At 39.3% G+C, this 24728-nt stretch overlaps 1 protein-coding gene across 1 annotated transcript in view; it reads left to right on the top strand.

Moving 5' to 3' along the window:
- The window catches only part of NARS2 (asparaginyl-tRNA synthetase 2, mitochondrial), a 124960-nt gene extending 106323 nt beyond the window's left edge, over window positions 1-18637 (top strand). Inside the window, exons 12-14 of the mRNA XM_080817450.1 lie at window positions 11482-11579; window positions 13642-13668; window positions 17460-18637. Of these exons, the coding sequence (XP_080673576.1) occupies window positions 11482-11579; window positions 13642-13668; window positions 17460-17604 (270 nt within the window). The 3' untranslated portion in view covers window positions 17605-18637. The remainder of the gene's footprint in view (window positions 1-11481; window positions 11580-13641; window positions 13669-17459) is intronic.
- Window positions 18638-24728: the final 6091 nt, after the last annotated feature.

Raw genomic sequence — 24728 nt, 5'->3', positions numbered from 1 at the left:
CCCTCTGGTTCTGAAGACAGTGCTCTTCTGCCTCAAAGCCGTAAATATAAAGTTACATTGATTTCACTTTCACATAGTATTATCCAACACCATTGAGCAGCACAGTTGATTTATGATTCTTATTTTCTCTTTTCCCTACCAACCCTCTGGTATAATTGATTATGAGAAAGGAATTGGCCCATAGGTTGGCAGCAAAAAAGGAGACTAGGGCATGGATTCTCCAATCCTAAATAATTCAGTATTGAGTCTATATCACCAAGCAGGACTGCATCTGTATCTCTTGGCTTTTTTATCACTCCACCCCATCCTATTTGTACCTCCCCACCCCCACCACACACACACACACACACACACACACACATACTCCATGTAGTCTTTGCATGTAATTTCCCAGCATTCAGCACTTTTCAGCCATTCAGTTTTGCACTTCGTAAATACTCTGCTTAAAGCTCTCCTTTCTATTCTCATAATGTTGTATGGTGACAGATGGTAACTATACTTATTGTGGTGAGCCTTGAGTAGTGTATAGAATTGTTGGGTCACGGGGCACCTGGGTGGCTCAGCTGGTTACACATGGCCTTCAGCTCAGGTCATGATCCTAGGGTCCTGGGATCCAGCCCTGAATTAGGCTCCCTGCTCAGCGGGGTATCTGCTTCTCCCTTCCCTCTGCCTGCCCCTCTGCCTACTTATGCTCTCTCACTCACCCTGACAAATAAAGTCTTAAAAAAAAAAAAGAAAGAAAGAAAGAAAAGAAAGAGAGGCGCCTGGGTGGCTCAGTGGGTTAAGCCTCTGCCTTCGGCTCAGGTCATGATCCCAGGGTCCTGGGATCGAGCCCCACATCTCTGCACAGCAGGGAGCCTTCTTCCCCCACTCTCTCTGCCTGCCTCTCTGCCTACTTGTGATCTCTCTCTGTCAAATAACTAAATAAAAATCTTAAAAAAAAAAAAAAGAAAGAATTGTTGAGTCACTGTGTTGTACACCTGAAATTAATAAAACATTGTGTCAACTACAGTAGTTCAAAAATTAATTCACTGAAAATGTTTTAATTGAAAACTTTGCCTCGCTGTAGACTTTTCTTAGTTACCAGCTCACCCTAAGTCTTCCTTTTCTGGGTTTCTGTACCATTTAAAAAATTAGTAATACTGATAGCATTGTTTCTATTTTTTGTACTCTGTAGGTTTTGCTTTCTCAGATGAAACTCTTAACTTATTCAGTATGGGAATGAGTGTTTTATAGCCACCATGTCTTCTATTGCTCATTCCTCATTCCCTCTACTGTGACTTCCACCCCTGTCGTTGTACCACTGAAGCCCCTCTTTCTAGGGTCAGTAATAATTTGTCCCATTATTAAATCCAGCAGACTTTATGTTTACTTCCCCTCTCAGCATTACTCAGCCCTATGAATGACTTTCTTATTCTGAAAACTGTCTCCTCCCCCGGCTCCTGTGACATCGTGTTCTCCTCCATTCTCAGGGGTGGCTCTTTCTCAATCTCCTAGGTAGGCCCATCCTCTTCTACTACTCCAGTAGTTGATAGGATTCCTCAAGGCTCTGTCGTAGGTCCTTTCTTTCTTGGGGGATTTCATATGTGTATTCATAGCTTACTATTTATTTTCAGACAACTCAGGCAGTCACATCTCTATTCCTTACTTCTTTTTTTTTTTTTAAGATTTTATTTATTTATTTGACAGAGAGAAATCACAAGTAGGCAGAGAGGCAGGCAGAGAGAGAGAGGAGGAAGCAGGCTCCCTGCCAAGCAGAGAGCCCGATGCGGGACTCGATCCCAGGACCCCGAGATCATGACCTGAGCCGAAGGCAGTGGCTTAACCCATTGAGCCACCCAGGCGCCTCTCTATTCCTTACTTCTGCTCAGAGCTCTTATTGCCGTTTATATATCTCAGAGGCATCTCAGCATAATCTAAAACCGAACCCACCGATGATTTATATTCTTCTCCCCTTCCCCCACCAAATTTGATGTTCTTTCAATGTTCCTGTCCATCTAATTGTACAAGCCATATACTAGAGTCATCTTCCTCACTCCCTATATCCAAGTTGTTATTACGTTGTCATTTTTATGCTTCGAAATAAATCTCAAATCCATCTATTTCTCTTCGTTTCCACTTTTACCTTCTTGGATTAAGATACCATCATCTCTTGCCTGGATTATTTCAGTAGCCTCCTGACTGGGCCTCCTGCATCTGCTCTTGCCTCCTCTGAATCAGTTCTCCCACTTCAGTGTAAGCTTTTAGAAAATGTAGATCTGGTCATGTTTTTTCCTCTTTCAAAACCATTCAGTGGCCTCCCATTGCTTTTAGTACCCAAGTCAGAATCCTTTCTCTGGCTTCTAGGCCCCAGTGTCATCTGGCTGCTCACTTCTCTTGCTTCATGTACCATGCTGCTCCCCTTTGCTGTCTCTGCTCCATTCATATCACCCTTCCAGGTCTTCAGACATGCACTGCTTTCTCTTACCACGGTATCTTTGGACATTGTATTCCTTCAGTTTAGAACAATTTTCTTCACCTAAGTAATTTTACTATTTCTCCAAATCTCTATTCAGTCATCATTTCCCCAGAGAAACCTTCTGTGACCCTCTAGGCTGAGTCAGAGACCCCTGTTAGACACTAAAATGCTACCATGTTAAATTTCAGAATGAGACCTACTAAGTCACCATTCATCGTAATCCTTAACACAGTTGTAATTTTACATTTATTTTTATGATTGTTTATTTAATGACTCTCCTCTTTGCCACAGGACTTGAGGACCTCCTTTTCACACATCATGGTATCCTAGCATAATGCCTGGAACATAGCAGGCACCTAATATCTATTTGGTGATAGGGGATTGAACAGATGGATGAATCGAACCCAACAAATTTGTAGACACACAATGGACAAGTAGTTAGTGAGTGACTCGATTTGCTAAGGAATTTCTGGGAAGCTAAAGAACAGCTTTTATTCTAAATTTTTTGAGTGATGGTAACGTAGTATAAAGGAAAGTCCAGTAGCTTTAGAATCAGACACTCTTGGGTTCAAGTCCCAGGTCTGTGTGGTATAGACCACGTGATCTTAAATAAACTACCTAATTTCTTTGAGTCTTAGTTTCCCAGTCCATAAAAATAAGATGATAATCTTATTCCACAGTTGTGAGGATTAAATTAGACAATACGTGAAAAATATACAGCACAGTGTTTGGGGTGATGTGTAGTCAATAAGCTTAAAGCCCTCTTTCCTTCTAAATTTTGATAAAATCATTATTGTGATAAAGCATGATAATGTTAAAATATGTGTGTTGCAACATCAAACATGCTATTACACAAGATTATTTAAAAGGCAATTCTTCCATAGACTGCAGTCACAAACATTTTTTACCTTTAGAAGTAGCAGGAGGCCTTTATTGTGACAGACTCTAGTAATATGGTCTCACAGCTTGAAAGTTGAAAGCATTATAATGATACTTTAGAGTACTTATGTAATTTATACAGTACTATAATATATAGCTTCTCATAGCTAAATTATTAAAATATAACTTATTGGGGCACCTGGGTGGCTCAGTTGGTTAAGCATCTGCCTTCAGTTCAGGTCATGATCCCAGGTTCCTGGGATCAAGCCCCAGATTGGACTCCCTGCTCAGAGGGGAGCCTGCTTCTCCCTCGCCCTCTGCCTGCCGCTCCCCCTGCTTATGCTTTCTCCTGCTTAAATAAATAAATAAATCTTTAAATACCTTTTATATATATAATTTACTTAAACTATATATATTAGACATAGATTATAACATTGATTCATTAACAACCTAGATTTCTTTTCAATCCACTTGTATAGAGTGCCTGCTTCTACCCCTACTTTATTTTTTTCAGTGGTGAATGAGCAGACTTTGGGCCAAATAACTAAGTTCTTGGCTTTTTTCAGAAGGGCTGTAATAACAGATTGTGGGTAGGGTTGCAAGAGTTTCTACAGTGGGTGCAATGCAATCTAAAAAATATAAGACAGGTATATTTCATAGGTGCCTTCCCTAGGGCATCAGAAGGGTAGAGAAATGTTTAACCTATACTTGTAACGTTTGGCTGGAGGTCATAAATAGTAAAATGGTGTATTTTTATAGCCACTGTTCCTTTTCCTTTCTTTCTGCACATCCCCATCCCCTCCAGAAAAAAAAAAAAAAAAATCTTCTTCTATGTACTGTATTGGAATGAAGAGTACTCTGGACTAAGGAGTTAACAGCACCAGGTTTGAAATCCATCTTTCTTACTGGTTAGCCATATAACCTTAGTCAAGTCTGTCCAATCACTGAGCCTCAGTTTCTCCCTCTATAAAATCAGAGAGTTGGATTAGATGACCTCCAGAGTACTAAACAAGCTTTAAGATTCTCTAATTTCAAGTAGCCTAAGTTTTTCCCCATTTGGATATATAAGAATAACTTACAAGTTAGCAAACATACTTGATAATTTGAAGGGGAGGGATCATGGGCCTAAATAAAATGAATCTAAGCAAACATGCAAAATACTGTATGCCCCTGGGTCTGAGTTCCTAAGTAAGTCCCTCAAAGGCAGGTGCCAGGTTTTCAGATGGGAAATGGCTTTGCAGAGAAGAATATCCATTCATTCCAGCCATTGTGATTAGGCAAAAGTGACTGCCCAACAGATCTTGATGAGATGCTAAGATCACCAGATAAGGTTCTAATTGTTTAAACTGTATCAGTATTATGTAGCAAATCATAAAAATTTAAAGATTAGTGGGCATGTAGTAAGTACACACTATAAAGTCAACTTGAAAGAAACAGTACTCAACCAAGGGATAGCTATTGAATTTCCCTGGCTGGTGCTAATTAACCAACCTGCATCAAAGCAACAGAAAATAGTAATGAAGGGAATGGCTAATTTTCCCCATGTCTAAGGCAAATGACTTTCCTGGGAATTTATGTCAAAGTTGAAAGTATGCATTTCAGTCCATCTGAAATGCTCCCAGACTTAAACATTTACTAGCCAAAGTCCATTTTTAGCCATTGCTACCTGCAGCCTATTTGAATCTTTACACTGTCACAACTGGAAGGTTCTCATTCCTACCTGTGCCTCGTTGTTTTTAGGGGCAAAATACTGTGTCAGCAATGAGAGCAAAAGCTCATAGAGGCTGAAACCACAAACATGTTTCCTATGGTTTGTGGAACATTCTTCTTCTCTTGATAATAATATGTAATGTTGCTCCGTTGTTGACAGCAGCCTGTGAGAAACTGAATATGGAGGTGTTCAGTTTGTGTTTTTCATTAATACTTAAAAATACTGTGGTAAGAAGAGAGGTAGAGAAACGGACATTAAACTTTTCCCCCCTCTCTCTGAAGTTAGCATAGAAAAGTTTATGCATTAAAGGCCTTGTTCCTGTCTAGCCTGTTTGTTGTTTAATTCAAGGTCTGCATTTTATTTTCAGTACATTGATTGGAATCAAAGAGTAAGAGTCAAAAGGGAGCGTCATAAATAGAGACCAGGGCTCATTCAGCTTGAATACCAACACAAACTATTTCTAGACAGCATGCTGCTGCAGCTGTGTGACTTAAACAAAATAAAGGAAGATGTGCCCAGCAGCATTCTGGCCTAGAAGATATGCCTGAAGGGGAATCAGTTTTGTTTAAGATGAGGAAAGTTAGCAAAGAGTGTGGTACATTGACTTGTAGCCTTCGTTGTTATCTGTGTAGGAGAGAAAAAGGACAGCACAACTAAAATCTTTACACTTCTTTAAAGTCTTCCAAAGATGCAGAGGAACACAGAAGAGATTGTAGCTACAGAAGTGCTTAAATTTGGTCAAATTCATGAATTAAGAGGACATTTTATTGTGCAGCCTGTGAATTCTCACTTTCCCTAGTGAAGGGCAGGATTGCTCAGTCCCAGCTCTTGAAGCAAACCGCAGACTCCCATAAGGGCTGCCAGCCCATAGGGCAGATTGTAATCACCAGCTACCGTTCTAGGTAACTTAGCCTGTTTCCAGAGTGTTTGCACTCTAACCCCTCACCACCCATGATTTGGGAAACACACAGCCAAGTTTTTCTCATTAGTTCTTAAGAGATTTGTGTGATTCCATCCATGTTGTACATTTTGTGCACCCTTATGTCATGGTTTATATTATATCTGTATGTACCCTTTACCTCCACTAGAGCCCTGGAAAGAGTGGTAGTTTCTGTAGCAGTTAGCTCAGTAGTTACCAGAGGGAGTCACAACATAGAAGAATCCTCTTGGGAATCTCAACACTAACTAAAAGGTATGGACATTTGAAGGAGTTGTGCTAGTAATCTTAAGGGAATGTGGTATTTTTTTATATCCTATCAAAGGAAGTGCAGCTCTATGTATACCAAATGTAAATGTCTTTATTTATAGTTGAGGAATACTTTGCTGTGTTACAGCTACTCAGAAAGGGTGCAGAATCTCTAGAGAGATTGGAGGATATCATTGTGAAAGGAAAGCAGGAAGTATAATCTGATAGGATTGAAAGGAAACTAAACCTAAAGAAAAAGAGAAGAGAAGAAGATTAACAAGAAGAAGAGAAGAAGAAGAGAGAACAAAGCCTTTGTGGGCCTTTCTTCACAAAGAGATAAACCTGTCCTTGATTAAAAAAAAAAGAAGAAGAAGAAGAAGAAAGAAAAGAAAGAAAGAAAGAAACAGTACCCTTTGGTCATGGAACATTTATGAGGCATTGTGAAGGAATGCCTTACTTAAGAGATCCATTTCCCTGGGCACCTACCTGAGTGGCTCAGTCGGTTAAACATCTGCCTTCTGCTCAGGTCAGTCCTGGGATGGAGCCCCACATTGGGCTCCCTGCTCGGAGGGAAGCCTGCTTTCCCTCTTTGCACTTCCCCTGCTTATGTTCCTGCTCTCTCGCTGTCTTTCTGTCAAATAAATAAATAAAATCTTTCAAAAAAACAAACAAACATACATTTCTCTTAAAAGGAAAAGCAACTTTATCTTTGTCAAGAAAACATGAAATTCACCCACCTGAAAGTGTGAATTTTCAGGCCATCTGGACAAAGAAAGGATATAGATGATGAATGTATTCCTTCCACATGTCACAAAATTAGGAGTGATAAGGGACTTTATCTGGATGTTTTCTAAAATTTTCATTCAACTAAAATAGGCTATTTTGCTAAGTTCTTTTCTAGTTTGGTAAATTCTTTTCCTTTTCTTGATAACCTCTTGTCCCAGAGTGCAGATGAAGAAAATAGAACTATTCTGACCTTAATTCTAATTAACAATGAGGATTTTGTTGGGAGAGTGGAAGTGGGAGTCCATGTCAGTTTGGGTGGGGGAGGGGAGGGAACCAGCTAAACAGTTTTACTCTACATCAGTAGTTGCCATACTTCTCCGCCCCATCAGCGTGAGCTTAGTGACGTGTATTGGCCAAAGAATTGTGAGCAAATGTGACCTACATACATTACTCCTGGACAAATGTTTTTAGTACATAGTTGTCCATGCTCTTTTTTTTTCCCATCTGCTAGATCAGCAATACCTCATAAAGTGTTTTTTTGTTTTTGTTTTTGTTTTTTTTAATCAGCTTCAAGCCAGGATGGACATGTAGCATAAGTTTTTAAAAAAGCCAGTTCATTGTAAAGCAGTGGCTTTCAATCAGGTATTACTTTATGTCATCACCCCCCCCCCCCACTCCGGTGCAGGAAACATTTAGCAATGTCTGGTGACATTTTTGGTTGTCACAACTAGGGCAGTGCAACTGGCATCTGGTGGGTAGAGGCCAGGGATGTTGCTAAATAACTCACGATGCACAGGACAGACCCTCACAATAAAATCATCTGGCCAAAATTGTCACAGATGCTGAGATTGAGAAACCCTGTTGTAAGCTTCTGGGATTGTTTATTACTAGGTAGGTTTTAGTATAATCTAACCTATCCTAACTAATACAGCAACTACCACATTAATTTTGTAATAACTACTGTAGAAATAATTAGATGCCTTAGTTATTAGGAAGCAGGTTTAGAAGAAATCCAGAAAAAAAATACAGATGTCGTACTGTGACATAAGGTTTTGAAGGTGACTCAGGGGCACCTGGGTAGCTCAGTCGGTTGAGCGTCCAACTCTTGATTTCGGCTCAAGTCATGATCTCAGGGTCATAAGAGCGATCCCCACGTTGGGCTCCATTAAGACTCCCTCTCTCTCAAAAAAAAAAAGGAAAAAAAATTTTTTTAAAGATGTCTCAAAAGATTCAGAAGCTATCAGTTCTACAGCTGGTACTGTGCAGTTGCAAATATTCCAGATAAATACAAATTAAACAGGTCTAAAACCAGTATGGTTGTACAATGAATTCTTCAAGGAGCTCAAGTATTAAAATAAAGGGAGTTTGTAATCAAAGATAAATATTCATCTTTTATGGTCCTCTAAAAATAGCATTAAAAAAACTAAGTTCAAAATAACGTAATGGAGGCCTACAGAAAGTGCTAAGATCTCCAGAGGTTTTGTGCTTGTCGTAGTTGTATTAGCAGCAAGACCAAGCAAGAAATGTGTCTCCTATTCGATTCTTATGAACTGATTTAGAAAGTGAACAGCTCGGGGTGCCTGGGTGGCTCAGTGGGTTAAAGCCTCTGCCTTCGGCTCAGGTCATGATCCTGGGGTCCTTGGGATCGAGCCCCACATCAGTCTCTGTGCTCGGCAGGGAGCCTGCTTCCCCCTCTCTCTCTGCCTGCCTCTCTGCCTACTTGTGATCTCTCTCTCTGTGTCAAATAAATAAATAAAATCATTAAAAAAAAAAAAAAAAGCGAACAACTCATTCCCTCATGGCCCCAGCTGGACTACCTATTTCCTGTTCTTCCATGATAGCTGATTCTCCAGCATCTTTTTTTGAGGCAGTGAATCTTTATAGCTCTGGCTTTTAATGCTTTGCTTATACTTAGGGTATCAGAAGCAATTACCGCTCACCATTACGGCTTGGAATTGCCTCAACTTCAAAACCTTGGAAATGATAGATTTGGGATATACTTGTCCCTTCTAAATAGATCTACACAAAGATGGATGCTACATTTTGGGGGTAGTGGTTCTCAGTCTTTAAATATTTTCAACTGAAGGCCAGAGAGTTACTTGATGTCTGTTCTTTTCTAATCCTGATTACCTGTAACTCTAAATTTAAAACTCTGGATTAAACCCTTTCCCTCATACCCCTCCCCTTTTGTGCCCTCCCCTTCCATGCACACACTCCCTTTCTCTCACTTTAAAATAAATAAATCGTGGGGCATCTGGGTGTCTCTGTCAGTAAGCATCTGCCTTTTGTTCAAGTCATGATCTCCATGTCCTGCACTCAAGCCGCTCATCATGGCTCCCTGCTCTGCAGTGAGTCCGTTTGTCCATCTCCTGCTGCCCCTGTTTGTGCCGTCTCTGTCAAAAAAAAAAAAAAAGTCTCTTTTAAAACAACAACAACAAATTCTCAATCAGGTCTCTCTCAACTTCTAGTATATGTTAGCCATGTTTAAAAGCACGATACTAAGAAATAAAGATGCCAATCCTTCAATGGCCATAAAAACTCCCTTGAAATGTCTCCTTTCTCTGAGAATAGGAAGGGTAACTGCAGGGTCCTGGTTGGAGTCCAACTCTATTAATTGTGTAGCCTGTGAGAATTTCCTCTGGAGGCTGTCTTGTACACCTGTTCAGAGATCTGTGTTTCATTACCTGTCCTTGTATCTGAGTCACCAAATCCACATTCTGGATTACCTGCTTGGTTGTTGTAGTTGCCTCAAGTTCACAGAATTACTAAGATGTAGTCAACAAGCAGTGGTAGTGTGACAAAATGGGCAGTTCTTGATCTTGGGGTCATGAGTTTGAGCCCCACATTGGGTGTAGAGCTTACTTTAAAAAAAATTTTTTTAGGGGCACCTGGGTGGCTCAGTGGGTTAAGCCTCTGCCTTCGGCTCAGCTCATGATCTCAGGGTCCTGGGATCAAGCCCCGCATTGGGCTCTCTGCTCAGCGGGGAGCCTGCTTCCTCCTCTCTCTCTGCCTGCCTCTCTGCCTACTTGTGCTCTCTCTCTGTCAAATAAAATCTTTTTTAAAATTTTTTTTTAATTTTTTTAAAGATTTTATTTATTTATTTATTTATTTATTTGACAGATAGAGAGAGCACAAGTAGGCAGAGTGGCAGGCACTCTGATTAATAATCAGAATTTTTTTTTAAGTAGGCTCCCTGCCCAGCGTGGAGCCCAAAGTGTGGCTTGAACCCAGAATTCTGAGATGCTGACGTTGAGAGCTGACACTCAACTGACTGAGCCACCCAGGTGTCCCAATAATCAGGACATATTTTTCATGTCTTACCGAAATACTATAAAGAAAAATCCTCATTGGGGCGCCTGGGTGGCTCAGTGGGTTGAAGCCTCTGCCTTCGCCTCAGGTCATGATCCCAGGGTCCTGGGATCAAGCCCCACATTGGGCTCTCTGCTCAGCAGGGAGCCTGCTTCCTCCTCTCTCTCTCTGCCTGCTTCTCTGCCTACTTGTGATCTCTGTCAGTCAAATAAATAAATAAAATCTTTAAAGAAGAAAAAAGAAAAATCCTCATTGTCAGATTATTTAAGAGAAAACAAACAAAAACACATACCAAAATGTCCAACAAAGGAAAAGCAGTTAGATAAAAACTTCTACTTCTAATAAATAAACTGTGCAGGGGCACGTGGATGGCTCAGTAGGGTAAGCCTCTGCCTTCAGCTCAGGTCATGATCTCAGGGTCCTGGGATCAAGCCCCGCATCGGGCTCTCTGCTCGGTGGGGAGCCTGCTTCCCTTCCTTTCCCTCTGCCTGCCTCTCTGCCTACTTTTGATCTCTCTCTCTCTGTGTCAAATAAATAAACTCTTTTTAAAAATAAGTAAATAAATAAATAAACAAATTGTGTAGCTTTTAAAACATTTAGTATGGAGGAACCTGGCTGGCTCAGTAAATGAAATGTGTGACTCTTGATCTCTGGGTTGTGAGTTCAAATCCCATGTTGGGTGGAGAGATAATTTTAAAAAAAAATTAAGTGTGCAAAATATTTCAGCTGGCAGAGGGAAAAAATTTCTAATACTAAGTAAAACATTAGAATGGTAAATGTTTATGTGTAATTTGATATGCTGTATTCCTTAAATGTGGAAGGAAAAAAACCAGAAAGAAAATATGCCAAAATGCAATTGGTTCTGCATGGTGATGGATGACTTTTAATATCTCATAATTTTTAATACTTGCCACATTTTTTATTATTAACATACCACATTTGTGAAGAAAACACATTTTTGTTAAGTATACTGTGTACTAACGGTGTAAGAGAGGAGAGGAAACTGTCCATCTGCGTTTTGTGTATTGTAGTCTAAAGATAATATTAAAAATTGGATTTCGAAACAGGCGGCATAAACAGCTAACATAAATAATATTCTGGTAAGCAGTTCAACATTTGTCAAAATGTTAAGAGTTCCACCTGCTTGAGAAGCTGACAATTGTTGGAATCCCCTGAAAATGTGAAATTGTTTACCACTTTTTTCCTTTTTAGGTTGCTGCTGTTGATCTTCTCGTTCCTGGGGTTGGAGAGCTCTTTGGAGGAAGCCTCAGAGAGGAGCGGTACCATTTCTTAGAGCAGCGACTGGCCAGGTATCGATCAGACCTAAAAGAAAGAAAATTCAGAAATTGGGGATGAGGCGCTCGAAGGCAGTCTTGGCAAAGTCACAGAGAAAGCAAATGGGCCTCAGCGCCTGACTGACCTGGATCTCAGATTCTGTGTGGCCTTGAGCAAGTTATGTGACCTTTCTGAGCTTCCTGTTCTTAAAGATTGGAACTGTTACGTGATAAAAGTCTGCAGTGGTATGTGCCCACTATTTGGTATGTATCTCTCCCTATGAAAATTGCTTTTTAAAAAGTTAATGACAGTAAACAACCTTAAAGCTTGCCCTTCATTTTTTCTCTTTTCTGTGTTCTTTTTTATTTACTCCAAATTATGATTGGGAGCATAAACAAGGACTCCTATGGGGACATAAAGAAAAAACAGACTCTGAACCAGGGAAAGAATAAAGATGGAGAAAGAAAGATACTAAAAATATCCACTAAACTAACATTTAGAATAAGCACTTTTCCCTTCCTCAGGTTTTCTGCTATGTAAGGGTCTTGATTAAGCTATTTGAGTAACTCATTTTAACTTGCTGTTTGAGACCTAGGAAATGAATCCATAAACACACAGAAAATGTTTTGGAGATGAGAAGTACAGAGTCGTGTTTCTAATTGAACTACCACTCCTATGTATGCGTGGTCTGCCAACAAACCACAATGACTTCCTAAACTAACCAACATTATAAACCTCTGTTTTCCATGGTTTCTACTTTTGCTATGCCAGACTTAAAAAAAAAAAAATGTTTTCCCCATGTTAACGCTTAGTCCCAATCTCCTGTTCTCCAGATAATACTGGGTTTTATAGTAACCTGGAAAAGCCATAATAGATTGAAAATATCCTGTTAAATTAGCCATTTGTAAGGCCTTCTTTCCCTAATGGAGAAATGCTTAAATAGCTGATGCTTTTCCAAGATCCCAATATATAAATTTGTTGGATAACTTCGTTTTGTAACCCCAGTCATTTGAACTGCTCTATTTGGTTAGGGTCCAGAAAAAAGGAAGTAAATATGTTCTAAAAAAGAGGCCTCTTTTTTATTACTTAGACTACTAAGTCCTTACTATTACTATAATGTTAGAAAGTCCTGGGAAAATAATGAAATTGAAGTAAAGGTCACACTCCTTAGATGGAAAGAATTTGAAGATTCTCTGGGTTTTTTAAAGCACAATAAAAATCACACATGGCAAGAAACCTCATCTGTTGAAAGAATAATTGGTCTGTTTTCTTTGCTTGCTTCCTTCCTTCAGCAAACTGTTCCTCATGACATTATATGTTTACCTAATACCTGATATTATCCAAATTTATCTTTTCTAATGAAATGGTTATATGTGTTTCCCTGCTTCAGGAACCTGTCTGTGACCTCTGTTCATGTTTTCTGTGTCTCTGATTTTTTTTTATAGTCCTTATCATTTCAGATGCACTTTGATCCCAAACACTTTTTTAAAGGGCTGAAATTAATTTCTTTTAAGATTTTATTTTTAAGTACTCTGTACAGCCAACGTGGGGATGAAACTTACAACCCCGAGATCAGGAGTTGCATGCTCTACCAACTGAGCCAGCCAGGCATTAAAGGGATGTAATTAATTTTAATGAGTACTAAGAGCTTAAAATTTGATTAACATTTTTCACATTGGCAAAAAAAACAATTTGCAACCATATTCTGAGGGCAGAATCTATATTATATTTCAGTGTTATAGAATGAAATGTGTGTCTTCATGTCCCCTATGTGTGCCTCCCAGCAACTCTTAAGTAATAATGCTTTTCTTATGTCATAGGACAATAAGCTCATCTGAAATGAACCCCTTCTTTTGGGCTCTGGACTATCTTTCTATGGCATTTATCATCTGTACCACTTGCTTGGTGATACCTAGGACTATTTGTTAATTTACCTTTCTTACCATATTAAATAGTTACCTTCTCACTGTATTGCATGTTCTTTAAAAGCACAAGTTTTTGTGTGTACTTCTTTATTAAGAGAATAAATGTTTGGTGGTTAGTATCTTTATCTTATTGCCATTCTCTGAAAGAATTTTTGTTATTTTCCTCTTGCAGATCAGGATTAACAGAAGCCTACCAATGGTAAGAATGTGGCCCTTGCTAATTCTTTTATTTTATTTTATTTATTTATTTGATAGAAAGAGAGAGAGATCACAAGTAGGCAGAGCAGCAGGGAGAGAGAGGGGAAAGTGGGCTCACCACCCAGCAGAGAGCCCAATGCGGGGCTCAATCCCAGGACCCTGAGATCATGACCTGAGCTGAAGGCAGAGGGTTAAACCACTGAGCCACCCAGGCACCTGGTCCTTACTAATTCTTGTTCTAGCTATTGGTCTGATTGTTACATAGGTTCTACCTGTATTCCCTAGGTGCTATGGAAGAGTATTAAGAACAGTGAACAGATAGGTTCTCAGAATAGGTAGTAATAATAGGTAGTAATCTCAGAAGATTACTTGTTCCCTTTGAATGCTGGGAAAATACTAATAATATTGGCTGTCATTTATTTATTACTGACTGTGTGCCAGATAACTATGTTAAAATTTTAATGTATTTTTTTAAGATTTATTTATTTAAGTGAGAGAGCATACAAGTGGAGAGGGTAGAGGGAGAGAGAATACCAGGCAGACTCCCCACTGAGCGTGGAGCCCAACATAGGACTCGATCCCAGCACCCTGAGAACATGACATAAGCCAAAATCAAGAGCCCAACACTCAACTGATGAACCACCAAGGTGCCCCTTAATGTATATTTTCTTATGTATTATTAGAACACTCTGAGTTAGGTACTATTTTAATCTCCTTTTTATTACTCCTCCAGACCTAAGGCTGAGAGATGTTAACTAACTTAACCAAGAGCACACAGTTAGAAGCATAGAGCTGGAACTTTGTTCCTAACCATTATGCTTCAGTTTCTCTATGTGTGAAATTAGGGTTTGAGCTAAATGCTCCCTAAAGTCTGTAGAAATCAAAGCTGCGTAGGGAAGATCACTTGTCTGCATTCATACATTTACGTCTCCAGAGTTCTCGTTTTCTTTCTGCAGACCCTTTCTTCAGGTATTTTTCAACATATACAAATTATGTACTTTTATTTTTATAGTAGCTTTCCTTCATAGTAATTATTAATATTATTAATTGCTTTGCTGTCCTCATGAGAGGGAAGAATCAAGTTACACACCTGATCTTTGGGTAATGAAAGAGCTAGGTTGTAGAAATGCCAAAAGCCTAAAATTATGTTCAGGTCATGACCCTTGAATGCCTTATTATTTACCGTTAGTAACCATAGGCATACTTAATCTCTGAGTCTTGGTTTTCTTGGCTGTAAAATGGAATGATGGTATCTACTTAACAGGATTATTGTGAGGATGAAATGAAACAATATAGGTTAAGTATCTACCTAGCATAGAACTTCAGTAAAAGCTAGTTTCCTTTCCCTTGCCTGCCTTTGTTCTCAGTCTTGTTACTAGGCAGATGAGCCTGACCAAGCAAGCTTGTGCATTTTGCCTATTTTTGTCTGTCTACAAGATAATCTTCATAGTGTGTAAAAACTACCTAAATCACAAATTCTGATTGTTGGTTGAGTTAAGTTGAGGCCTTTTTGGTCTTTATTAATCATTTCAATACTATTCTTGTCCCAACTAAAGTTTTTGAACTCTTAGGATCTCTAAATGTAAATATCTATTATTTGAATCTGTTTCCTTTTATCTGGTCATCATAGCATTTTCAAGGTAGAAGGGACTTTAGAAATCTTCAAGCCTGCAGTCTCTGCTAGTGTTCCACCATGCTGTGAGTAGCCACCCCAGGTGTCGAAGAATTTAGTCACTTCCTGTTTCTGCATGCCACATGCAAATAATATATGTAACTAGTTCCACAAATTTTATACCATTTCTTCTATAATCTGGCTACCCTAAAATCAATTTAACAACAATCCAAAAAAATCCAACAAATATATATTTGTTCGAAAACTTGTTTTTTCAGAAGTGGATTTCTCTATATCAATCTATATTTCTCTATATCAATCTATATGCTATATGCTATAGATTGGATCCATCTGCAGAATTCAGTTTCCAGACCTTTATGCCAGTGTTTTGACATCAATATATGAGAAATTCAGAGACAGCTACAGCTATTGCTGGCCTTCTAGCAGCCAGCCCAGGTCCTGTAGCTATTTGTGGCAGGTGCTTTGATGGGCCTTTCATCTCATTTTCTCAGTAAATGAAAGTATATCCTGTCCCCATACTTTATAAACTAAAACTTAATTCAGCTACAAAACATTTCATTTACTCAAGGCTGTGCTCCTTCCATTATTCCTGATAGTTCTTAATAATCTGAAGTTTTATACTAGAAACTCCTCTTGGTTGATCCCTCACTTGATTGTAATTTGCCTTGTTGCAATTAATCTTTTATTTTAGAAAGATCAATATTCAATCTTTTTTTTTTTAAGATTTTATTTATTTGACAGAGATCACGAGTAGGCAGAGAGGCAGGCAGAGAGAGAGAGGAAGGGAAGCAGGCTCCCCGCCAAGCAGAGAGCCCGACGCGGGGCTCGATCCCAGGACCCTGAGATCATGACCTGAGCCGAAGGCAGAGGCTTTAACCCACTGAGCCACCCAGGCGCCCCTCAGTATTCAATCTTAACTGCCTAAAATACCAATACATGTGGCTATTATTATTAATAGTGAGGAAATAGATAATACTCTTTTTTTTTTAAGATTTTATTTATTTGAGAGAGAGAGCAAGAGAGAGCACGAGCAGGGAATGTGGGGCAGAAGGAGAGGAAGAAGCAGTCTCCCTGCTCAGCAGGGAGCCCAGCGTGGGACTTGTGGAGGGGCTTGATCCCAGAACCCCAAGACCATGACCCAAGCCAAAGGCAGATGTTTAACTGCCTGATCCACCCAGGCAATCGAAGACAGTCTTTATTTTTGAAGAGACATATGACTACCAGCTGTGGCAGCTAACTTTTATTTTAGAACTGATTTTACAGATCATTCAAGAAGCTATAAACTTACTTTAATCAATATTGTATAACTAAAGAATTCCCCCACCAAATAACATAGCAAAATATTTACAGAGTTTTCCTCTTCCTCTTCCTTTTGTAAAATAAATTTATCACAGGCTGGTGTGTTGGAATCTGAGTTTGAATCATGGCTGCCCCGTTTTCTAGCCATATAATCTTAAGTGGAAATAGAATCAGTATAGATAAGCTTCAGAGGCTATCTAACCTTCCAGAAAAATGACTCTGGATTACTCTACTAGGTTTGAAGCACAGAAATGGAAATTTCACTCTAGTGTTCAAGAGTTTATTTTTGTGCCTTCAAACAATAAATCTTCATAGACTAATGATGCATGTATTCCAGAGCAGACACTGGAAATAAAGAGCTGAATAGCCACAGTTCCTGCCCTTGAGAGAGCTTACAATCTAATGTAGTAGGGGTATATTTTTACAATTTAGCAGGCAAAACTCTTCACCCTCTTCTGTGTGTTGAACAATATGATTTTAGTAGGGAAAAAAGGCATTAACATACCAAGAAATAGAAGAAGAATATATTTCCAAGAAAAATAGTAAAGTTATTAGAACATTTTCTGTTGTCTCATTAGGCAAGTTTTCTGTATTTAAGTACATTTGTAACTTTAAAAGGATCAAGTGAACAAAGCCCATGAGTGCATGATGTGATTTGCTGCTGTTTGTCTGATAACCTTGGACAGATCATTTTAACTTCTCTGTGTCCTTCACCTGTCCTTGGAGGGAAAAGATTGGTTTACCAAAATGATGTGGATGATAACAGATGATCGCAAAAATACTTTTCAAACAAAATTCTATCATGACATCTGATCCAGCACAGCATCTACAGGTAACAATTCTCTGTTTTTCAAAATCAGGTATCTGGACCTCCGTCGATTTGGATCTGTTCCCCATGGAGGTTTTGGGATGGGATTTGAACGCTATCTACAGTGCATCTTGGGAATTGACAATATCAAAGATGTTATCCCTTTTCCAAGATTTACTCATTCATGTATTTTATAGCTGGAAGACTGGGTAAGGAAAATCACCCCATGCCAGAGGTACTACATATGAATATGGATACAGGAGACTGCGTGTTTGGCTTTTAGAAATGGAGAGGTTTTGGGTGTGTAACTTTCATGCCATAAGATAGCACATATGAAAAATAGAAGTGATCATGATTTTCTTAGAAAGTTGAGAGCATTTTATGAAAAAGATGAACTTCCTCAAGAAGAGGAGCTTGTGGGGGCGCTTGGGTGGCTCAGTGGGTTAAGGCCTCTGCCTTCGGCTGGGGTCATGGTCTCAGGGTCCTGGGATCAAGCCTTGCATCGGGCTCTCTGCTCGGCCGGGAGCCTGCTTCCCTTCCTCTCTCTGCCTGCCTCTCTGCCTACTTGTGATCTCTGTCAAATAAATAAATAAAATCTTTAAAAAAAAAAAAAAAAAAAGAGGAGCTTGTGGCAGGCAGAATCTCCAATCTATTATACCAATGAAGAAGAAATGGGGAGGCTGCACTGTGGTCTCAGAGGTCCTTTCAAACTCTCAAGACACGATGAGATAGTGTATTTTAATTTTTCTTTAATCATTAGATCACTGCCCTGTGTGACCTTTGAGAACCCCTAGTAGCTAAAAAGAAGGTATTGTTGGATCTTTTCTCACGTGCCATTTAACCTATGATAAATGTCCATTTATTTTCATCACTTTACTAGGTATCACAGAAGAAAATATTCTTTTGGGGTCCTAATTGAGTTAATAAAGTTACTATTCTGAATTGAAATCTTTCATTAGACTGAGTGAAAAGTGACATTTAATAACTGTTGATCTTTAATTTTAAAAGCAAGTGAGATGTATTAATTATCTAATGACTGTTATAATTTGTCTACAGTAGCTGTTTATAACTTCTCTAATAATCAATAAAATAGATTTTTGATACCTATGAAAGAAAAATACAGTTACATTTTTAAATTCCACTTGGCCTTTTCCCAGAGAAATTTGGAAGAAAGGTATTTTCAATGCAAGATGATGCAAATATCACTAAATCTAAAGGATGAGTAATTCTGGACTCAAAAAGAAACATTGTTAGAGTTTTTGAGAGGACTGCTGGTTTGGGAGTTTGAGACCTGACAATTGTAGCACTTTATGTGTATGATTTTGGACAAGCCACTTAATCTGTATGAGCTCAGACGTCATTTTCCTCAGAGTTGATATAAGAATTACATGATAGTGTTGTGCGTGTTTAAAACCATGAAATGCTATTCAAGTTGTTTTTAACTCTTTTAGTCTTTGTTGAGTTACATATCTATGACTTACAGCAAAGTCATATACTCAGTAGAGTTTGTATGTATCAAATAATGGTAAGTGTCATGCATGCCTGAATAATCAATTTTCTGTGTCTCATTAGATAATTTATCTTAGTTTATTTCCTATTGAGTTTGTACATGCACTTTATTTCATCCTAATTCAAACAACTGAAAAGAACTGCAGAACCTTAGAGCTGGAAATCACAGAAGTCCCTGAGATGTTCTCATGACCAAACTTCTGCCTGATGCAGAGCGATCCTGGGCAGCCCCTTCTTGGCAAAGCCAAAGGCAGATGTTTAACTGCTTAGTGTCCCACCAAATAGCATATTCCATCTCTGCATCTCCCTGGTTGGTAGCTTTTGCTGAGCTAAAGTCTACTTCCCTAGAACTTTAATCTCCTGGGCTTCAATACCAAGTTTAGGACAGAACAAAAGAGGTAATCAGGGCTTTCATAAAGCTTGCCTCAATCACGGGTTAGACAGATAAATTCATTTGCTTGTTCAATAAATATTATTTGAGCTTATTTTATATGCCAAGAACTGTGCTAGGTGCTAAGTAAATGATAGTGAACAAAACAGAAATGACCCCTGCCTTCTTGGAATTTACAGTCTGTTAGAGAAGATACACAATCAGTAAGCAAACAAACGTATTATTTCAAAATATGACATAAGCTGTAAAATTTTATAAAGAGCTGGGCAAGCATAGATAAGCTTGCTAGAAAAGGCATCTCTGAAAAGGTGATCTTTAACCTTAGGTCTGGGAGATAAATGCAGAAACCATTCTAAAACATTCTCAGCATCAGTCAGTATTGATTTGACATTCAGGTCTTGATACTGTATTAATTTTGTGGAGTGAGAATCACAAACACTTCACAAGACCCCAACCCGGAGGCACTGATATTTTCCAAAGCTATCAGGAATCACGTCTCCAGCGATTCTTGAGGAACCCGATTGAATTCTAATGTTAACATGATGGTGGGACCTCCTAAATAACAGTGAGATAGAGAACAGTGAGTCAGAGAAACCCCAGGTTCCCATCGAATGCCACCACTGATGTAGCTGTGGAGCACTAATCAAGCAAGATCATCTTTGTGCCCTCCAGTTATGTCACCTGTCCTTTCCAAGTGCATCAGCTCGAAAGATTCTGCTTTTGTCTCGATCTTTCAGGAATCTGTGTGGGAAATAGTCACTAAAAATAGTTGATTTAAAGTCTAACCTTTACATTTTATTTTAGTACACGTTAGGTCTCTGAAAATGTACCATGAAATCAAATCACTGAAAGTCACAATTACAGTAGACTTAAGTGTGTTCATTGTGTGTGTATGTGGGATGGGCGAAGGTCTTCTCAAATAAACCTTGTTCGCTGCCTTTTTGATCGTCTTCAGCAGTGTACTTCCAACTTTCAAACTTACTCGTTCTTTTCCTCTACATTTGATCACACAGAGTGTATCTGGTTGAAGCCAAACACTTGCCACTTACAACAAGCCTAAGAATGTACATCTTTGAATACTTTTATTTTACCCATAATTGAACAACAGTAAATACTGGTGTCAGACAAAGATGATGAAAATGTCAAAACTAAGCAGCAACATCAGGAAAGAAACTTTAAGATGTCCATTTGTCAGCTAGTATATGAATATCCAAATTCTCCAGATAAACAGCATCGTATAATTACGTATATAATGATGAGAAGTGTGGATTTCATAGTTGAGGACTGTCTACACTATAATAATATTCTTATAGGACTTAATTTGTGAGAGAAAAGGTGTTAATGGTGTTTTGAGGGTGTTAATTTTTATTTACGTAACCAGTTTCCAATGAGGGAAAAGTCAGATTCTGTTTTCCCAAGATTTCCAAACATCACCTCAAAATAGTAACCCCAGCCACCCAAGAAAGAGTGTATTTTGAAACTTATAAATGGTTTTTCCATCATTAATTTCCATTCTCATTTCAAATTTTGAAGTAGGTGGAGAGAAATAGTTACTTTCCATCTGGCTGTCCTCTTGCCTGGGGAAGTTGTGCTGTCTTTTTTTTTTTTTTTTCTTTCTTTTTTCTTTTTTGGTCTGACAAGAACTTAATTGTGTGAGTGATCCATTCCAGATCTAGACATAACTCTCCCACCCTCTGACCCAGCCCAGAGACTAACTGTCACAGAACAGCAAAGGGACTGTTTGACCTTTTGTCCTTCTCAGACAGGATCTGCCAGAAGCACCCCTCTATAATGTTGTACATTCATGCTCTCCATAAATTGAATCTAGACATTCAGGCATGACTGAACAGGCATTGAAGATGCAATTGGTGAGATGGATTAACTCTACTCTTCTTTAAATCTCTTATTTCAGATAATTATAGATGAAAGATGCTTATTTGGATTGGATTGCTATTTATTCATATATTTATTTTAGTAAGTGGTGAGGCAAGAGCATAAAAATGCAGAGTTGAAAGACAGATTGGCCTGGATTGAATTGATAAGAAATGTGTGGAGCTTTCTGGCTTCTGATCAATATTTGTATTCAGTCTGCAATCTAAAGTATGTATAATAAAAAGAAAACAGGTGGGAGTAATATCTGATTGTAGTTTCTTCCCAGTGCATAGCCCAAATTAAAAGAAAAAGCATTAAGGACAGCAAATAACCTTAATCACCTGACACCAAAATGATTAATAGGACTTGCTTAGGACAGACCTTACTAGATCATGGTCAACACGCCTCCAGAAACCTAACATTCTGCCATTACTAGGACCCTGGATTGCCCCTCTGGTCAGCTAAGGCTCCATTGAGCTCTTATGCACTTTGGTTTGGAGTCCAGTGAATTTACAGCCATTGTTGGCACACTGTGTGGGAGTTCCTAGGGTAACTTTGTAAAGAAGTCAGGAGTTTAGGTGGTTCCTAAACTGTCATTCAGACAGCTATTGAATTAACATAGCTCATGACTCTTCAGTAACTTTATGTTCCTTCTTTATGGCTCATAATTGTTATCATTTAAAGTTGCTTTGCAGTTTACAAAATGTTCTAATATATTTACAGTGTGGACCTTGTTCTTTTGTAGCCTACTATGCTTCAAATTCATTTGATTTAATAAGACTCTTTTTTTTTTAAAGACTTTATTTATTTATTAGAGAAAGAGTCCATGAGAGAGAGAGAGAGAGAGAGCATAAGCAGGGGGAGCTGCAGGCAGAGGGATCAGGAGAAGCAGACTCCCCGCTGAACAGGGAGCCCGATGTGGGACTCCATCCCAGGACCCTTGGCTCATGACCTGAGCCAAAGGCAGATGGTTAACCAACTGAGCCACCCAGTCACCCCTTATTCAAGGGAGAGTAAGACTGCAAATAAAGTTCACCACTCTTAGCCTCCAGAGAAACTGAAAACCCAGAGCTTTGTTGTAACTGAAGAATTTTGCATCTTCAGCCCCAGAGTTTAGTGGACATGTTGCAAAACACACACTTCAGCCTCTGATATCCTTGTTTTGCACAAGAAGAGACATAAGAGTGTGCAGGAAAATGACGACTAAGTTCAAATACATTCTAGTAAAGAGAAACACTGACAGTGGAATAAAGGGCCCTGGACCCAGCAGTGTACTTAAGCTTGCTATGCCTCATTTTTTTGTTTTGTTTTTGTTTTTTTAATTTTTTATTTTTTATTAACGTATAATGTATTATTAGCCCCAGGGGTACAGGTCTGTGAATCGCCAGGTTTACACACTTCATAGCACATACCTTCCCCAATGTCCATAACCTAACCGCCCTCTCTCTACCCCCTTCTCCCCCCGCCACCCTCAGTTTGTTTTGTGAGATTAAGAGTCTCTTATGGTTTGTCTCCCTCCCGATCCCATCTTGTTTCATTTTTTCTTTTCCTACCCCCCAGAGCCCCCACGTTGCCTCTCAACTTCCTCATATCAGGGAGATCATATGGTAATTGTCTTTCTGTGATTGACATTTCACTAAGCATCCTGTTTGCCTTACCTTCTTCTTAGGATCATCCTAGAATATACATAGAAAGATGAAAGAACTTCAGTGGGGATTATTAATATTCCCCCCTAAAATGATTAACCTTTGATATGTCAAGATGATGCTATGAGAATAGAAACGGGATAGGCCCATCCTGCAGAGGTTTTTCATGCTACAAATACACATAGAAACAGCTAGACCTGTGTTTTGCAGAACCTGGGCCGTTTGCAGCTGTGACTCTCTGACTTATATCCTCTGCACACCAGCTCAACAATAACTGCTTTGCTGTTTTTATAGGATCCTGGATTTGAAAAATCTCTCAGAGATCATATCTCTTCCCCTGTCTGTGATGCATCAACTGTCCTCTCCTAGTAATTCACCGACTCACTGTCCCTTCCGTGAATAGGAGCTCTCTACCTAAGAGAGAATGTATTCTAACCTTGGAGAACTCTGACCTGATAGTACCCAAACCTGCCTCTCTTTAGCAAGTATAATAAGTTAGAAACACAGCAATACCGTTTCTTCTCCCCAGCCTTCTTTTCTCCAGGGTAGACTCTCTGAAGCCGCTCAGATAGACAGTCTGCCCGTCGCCGAAGGGCTGCACCCCACTAGGTTATTCATCAGGCAGTGCATCCTTAGAATGGGGCTTTCTCTTGATAGAGAAATTCTTCCCTCCACTGTCCGCTCAACAGCTACCCACGTGTCTGATAACACGAGTCTTGATGTTGGAAGAGCTTCAAAGTCTCAAGTGCCTCCTTGCCAGCTGTCTTACGGCCTGGGGTGGTCATTCCTCTTCCTGTGCGTGTAATAACTGCTGAGGAATCCTAATTACAGTTCCAGCATGTTCAGGGCAGTCCCAGCCCACTTCGTTTGAGGATCGCGGAAATGGATTTGGTTCACATACACATTTTCTTTGCAGTGCCATAAAAGGCAGGAACTCATTCCAGTATGGTTAGGATGCAGTGATCTCTTTAAGTGTAATTTCCATCTTCCACAGTCTGCACTATAGGTTTTCACATCAGGAACCTGTTGGGTCGCGTGCCTGCCGGAAAATGTGGTGGTGGATGTTCAGTGTCTCGGAAAGGGTATCAGACATGGAGGGGAAAGACTCTGATTTAAGTCTTGACTCTCTGCATTTGAGCTATGGGACCTTGAGCAAGTTTTTCACCTGTGGGTTTGAAGAGGCATCTGTGGAATGAGGGTAGTCCTTATCGTACAAAGTATCATGACAAACAACGAAGGCTGTCACAGGGTCTCATAAACTGCACAAATGGAAACTCTCCTGAGGGAAACCTTTTCAAAACTCAAAATCTGTATGAACTAAGAGGTTTGTTGCATGTTGAATGAAATATTTTATAGCCATTAAAAATTAGAGGAGAAAATGTGTTAAAAATATTAAATGACAGTTTGTAGTTACAATAGTGTAAAATCTGTGTATGTGGACTAGAAGCATCTGGGGAAAAATGAGATCACCTGTTTAAGGGCAGTGGAACTGAGCACCTCTTTCTTTCCAGACCTCATTGGTGTATTCAGTTCGGTTCAGTAAACTTCCTGAGCACTCACAGTGCTGGGCCCGGTGCTAGGTTCTGCACAGACAGAGATCAACAGGACACACTCCTTGCGTCAGGGACTCCCTTGCACGCAGTCTTTGTACATTACGAATAAGAATCACCTGGGGAGCTTATTAAAAAATTCAGATTACCTTTGTCCTACCCTAGAGAGTCTGATTCAGTAGATGGAACAGCCCACAGTTTGCATCTCTGAAACAGTCACCCTGACTGATCCTAATGTAGACGGCTTAATTCCACACTGTGAGAAAGCTTCAGTGAGGTTTTAATATTTTTACAGTAAAAGATAATAATTACACAAATCTGCTCATTGAAGAACATACTACGTTGGATTGTTC

The sequence above is a fragment of the Martes martes genome (genome assembly GCF_963455335.1).
Source record: "Martes martes genome assembly, chromosome: 10".
Lineage (NCBI taxonomy): Eukaryota > Metazoa > Chordata > Mammalia > Carnivora > Mustelidae > Martes > Martes martes.
The sequence above is the reverse complement of the archived record's forward strand: the minus strand, read 5'-3'. Positions and strand labels throughout refer to the sequence as shown.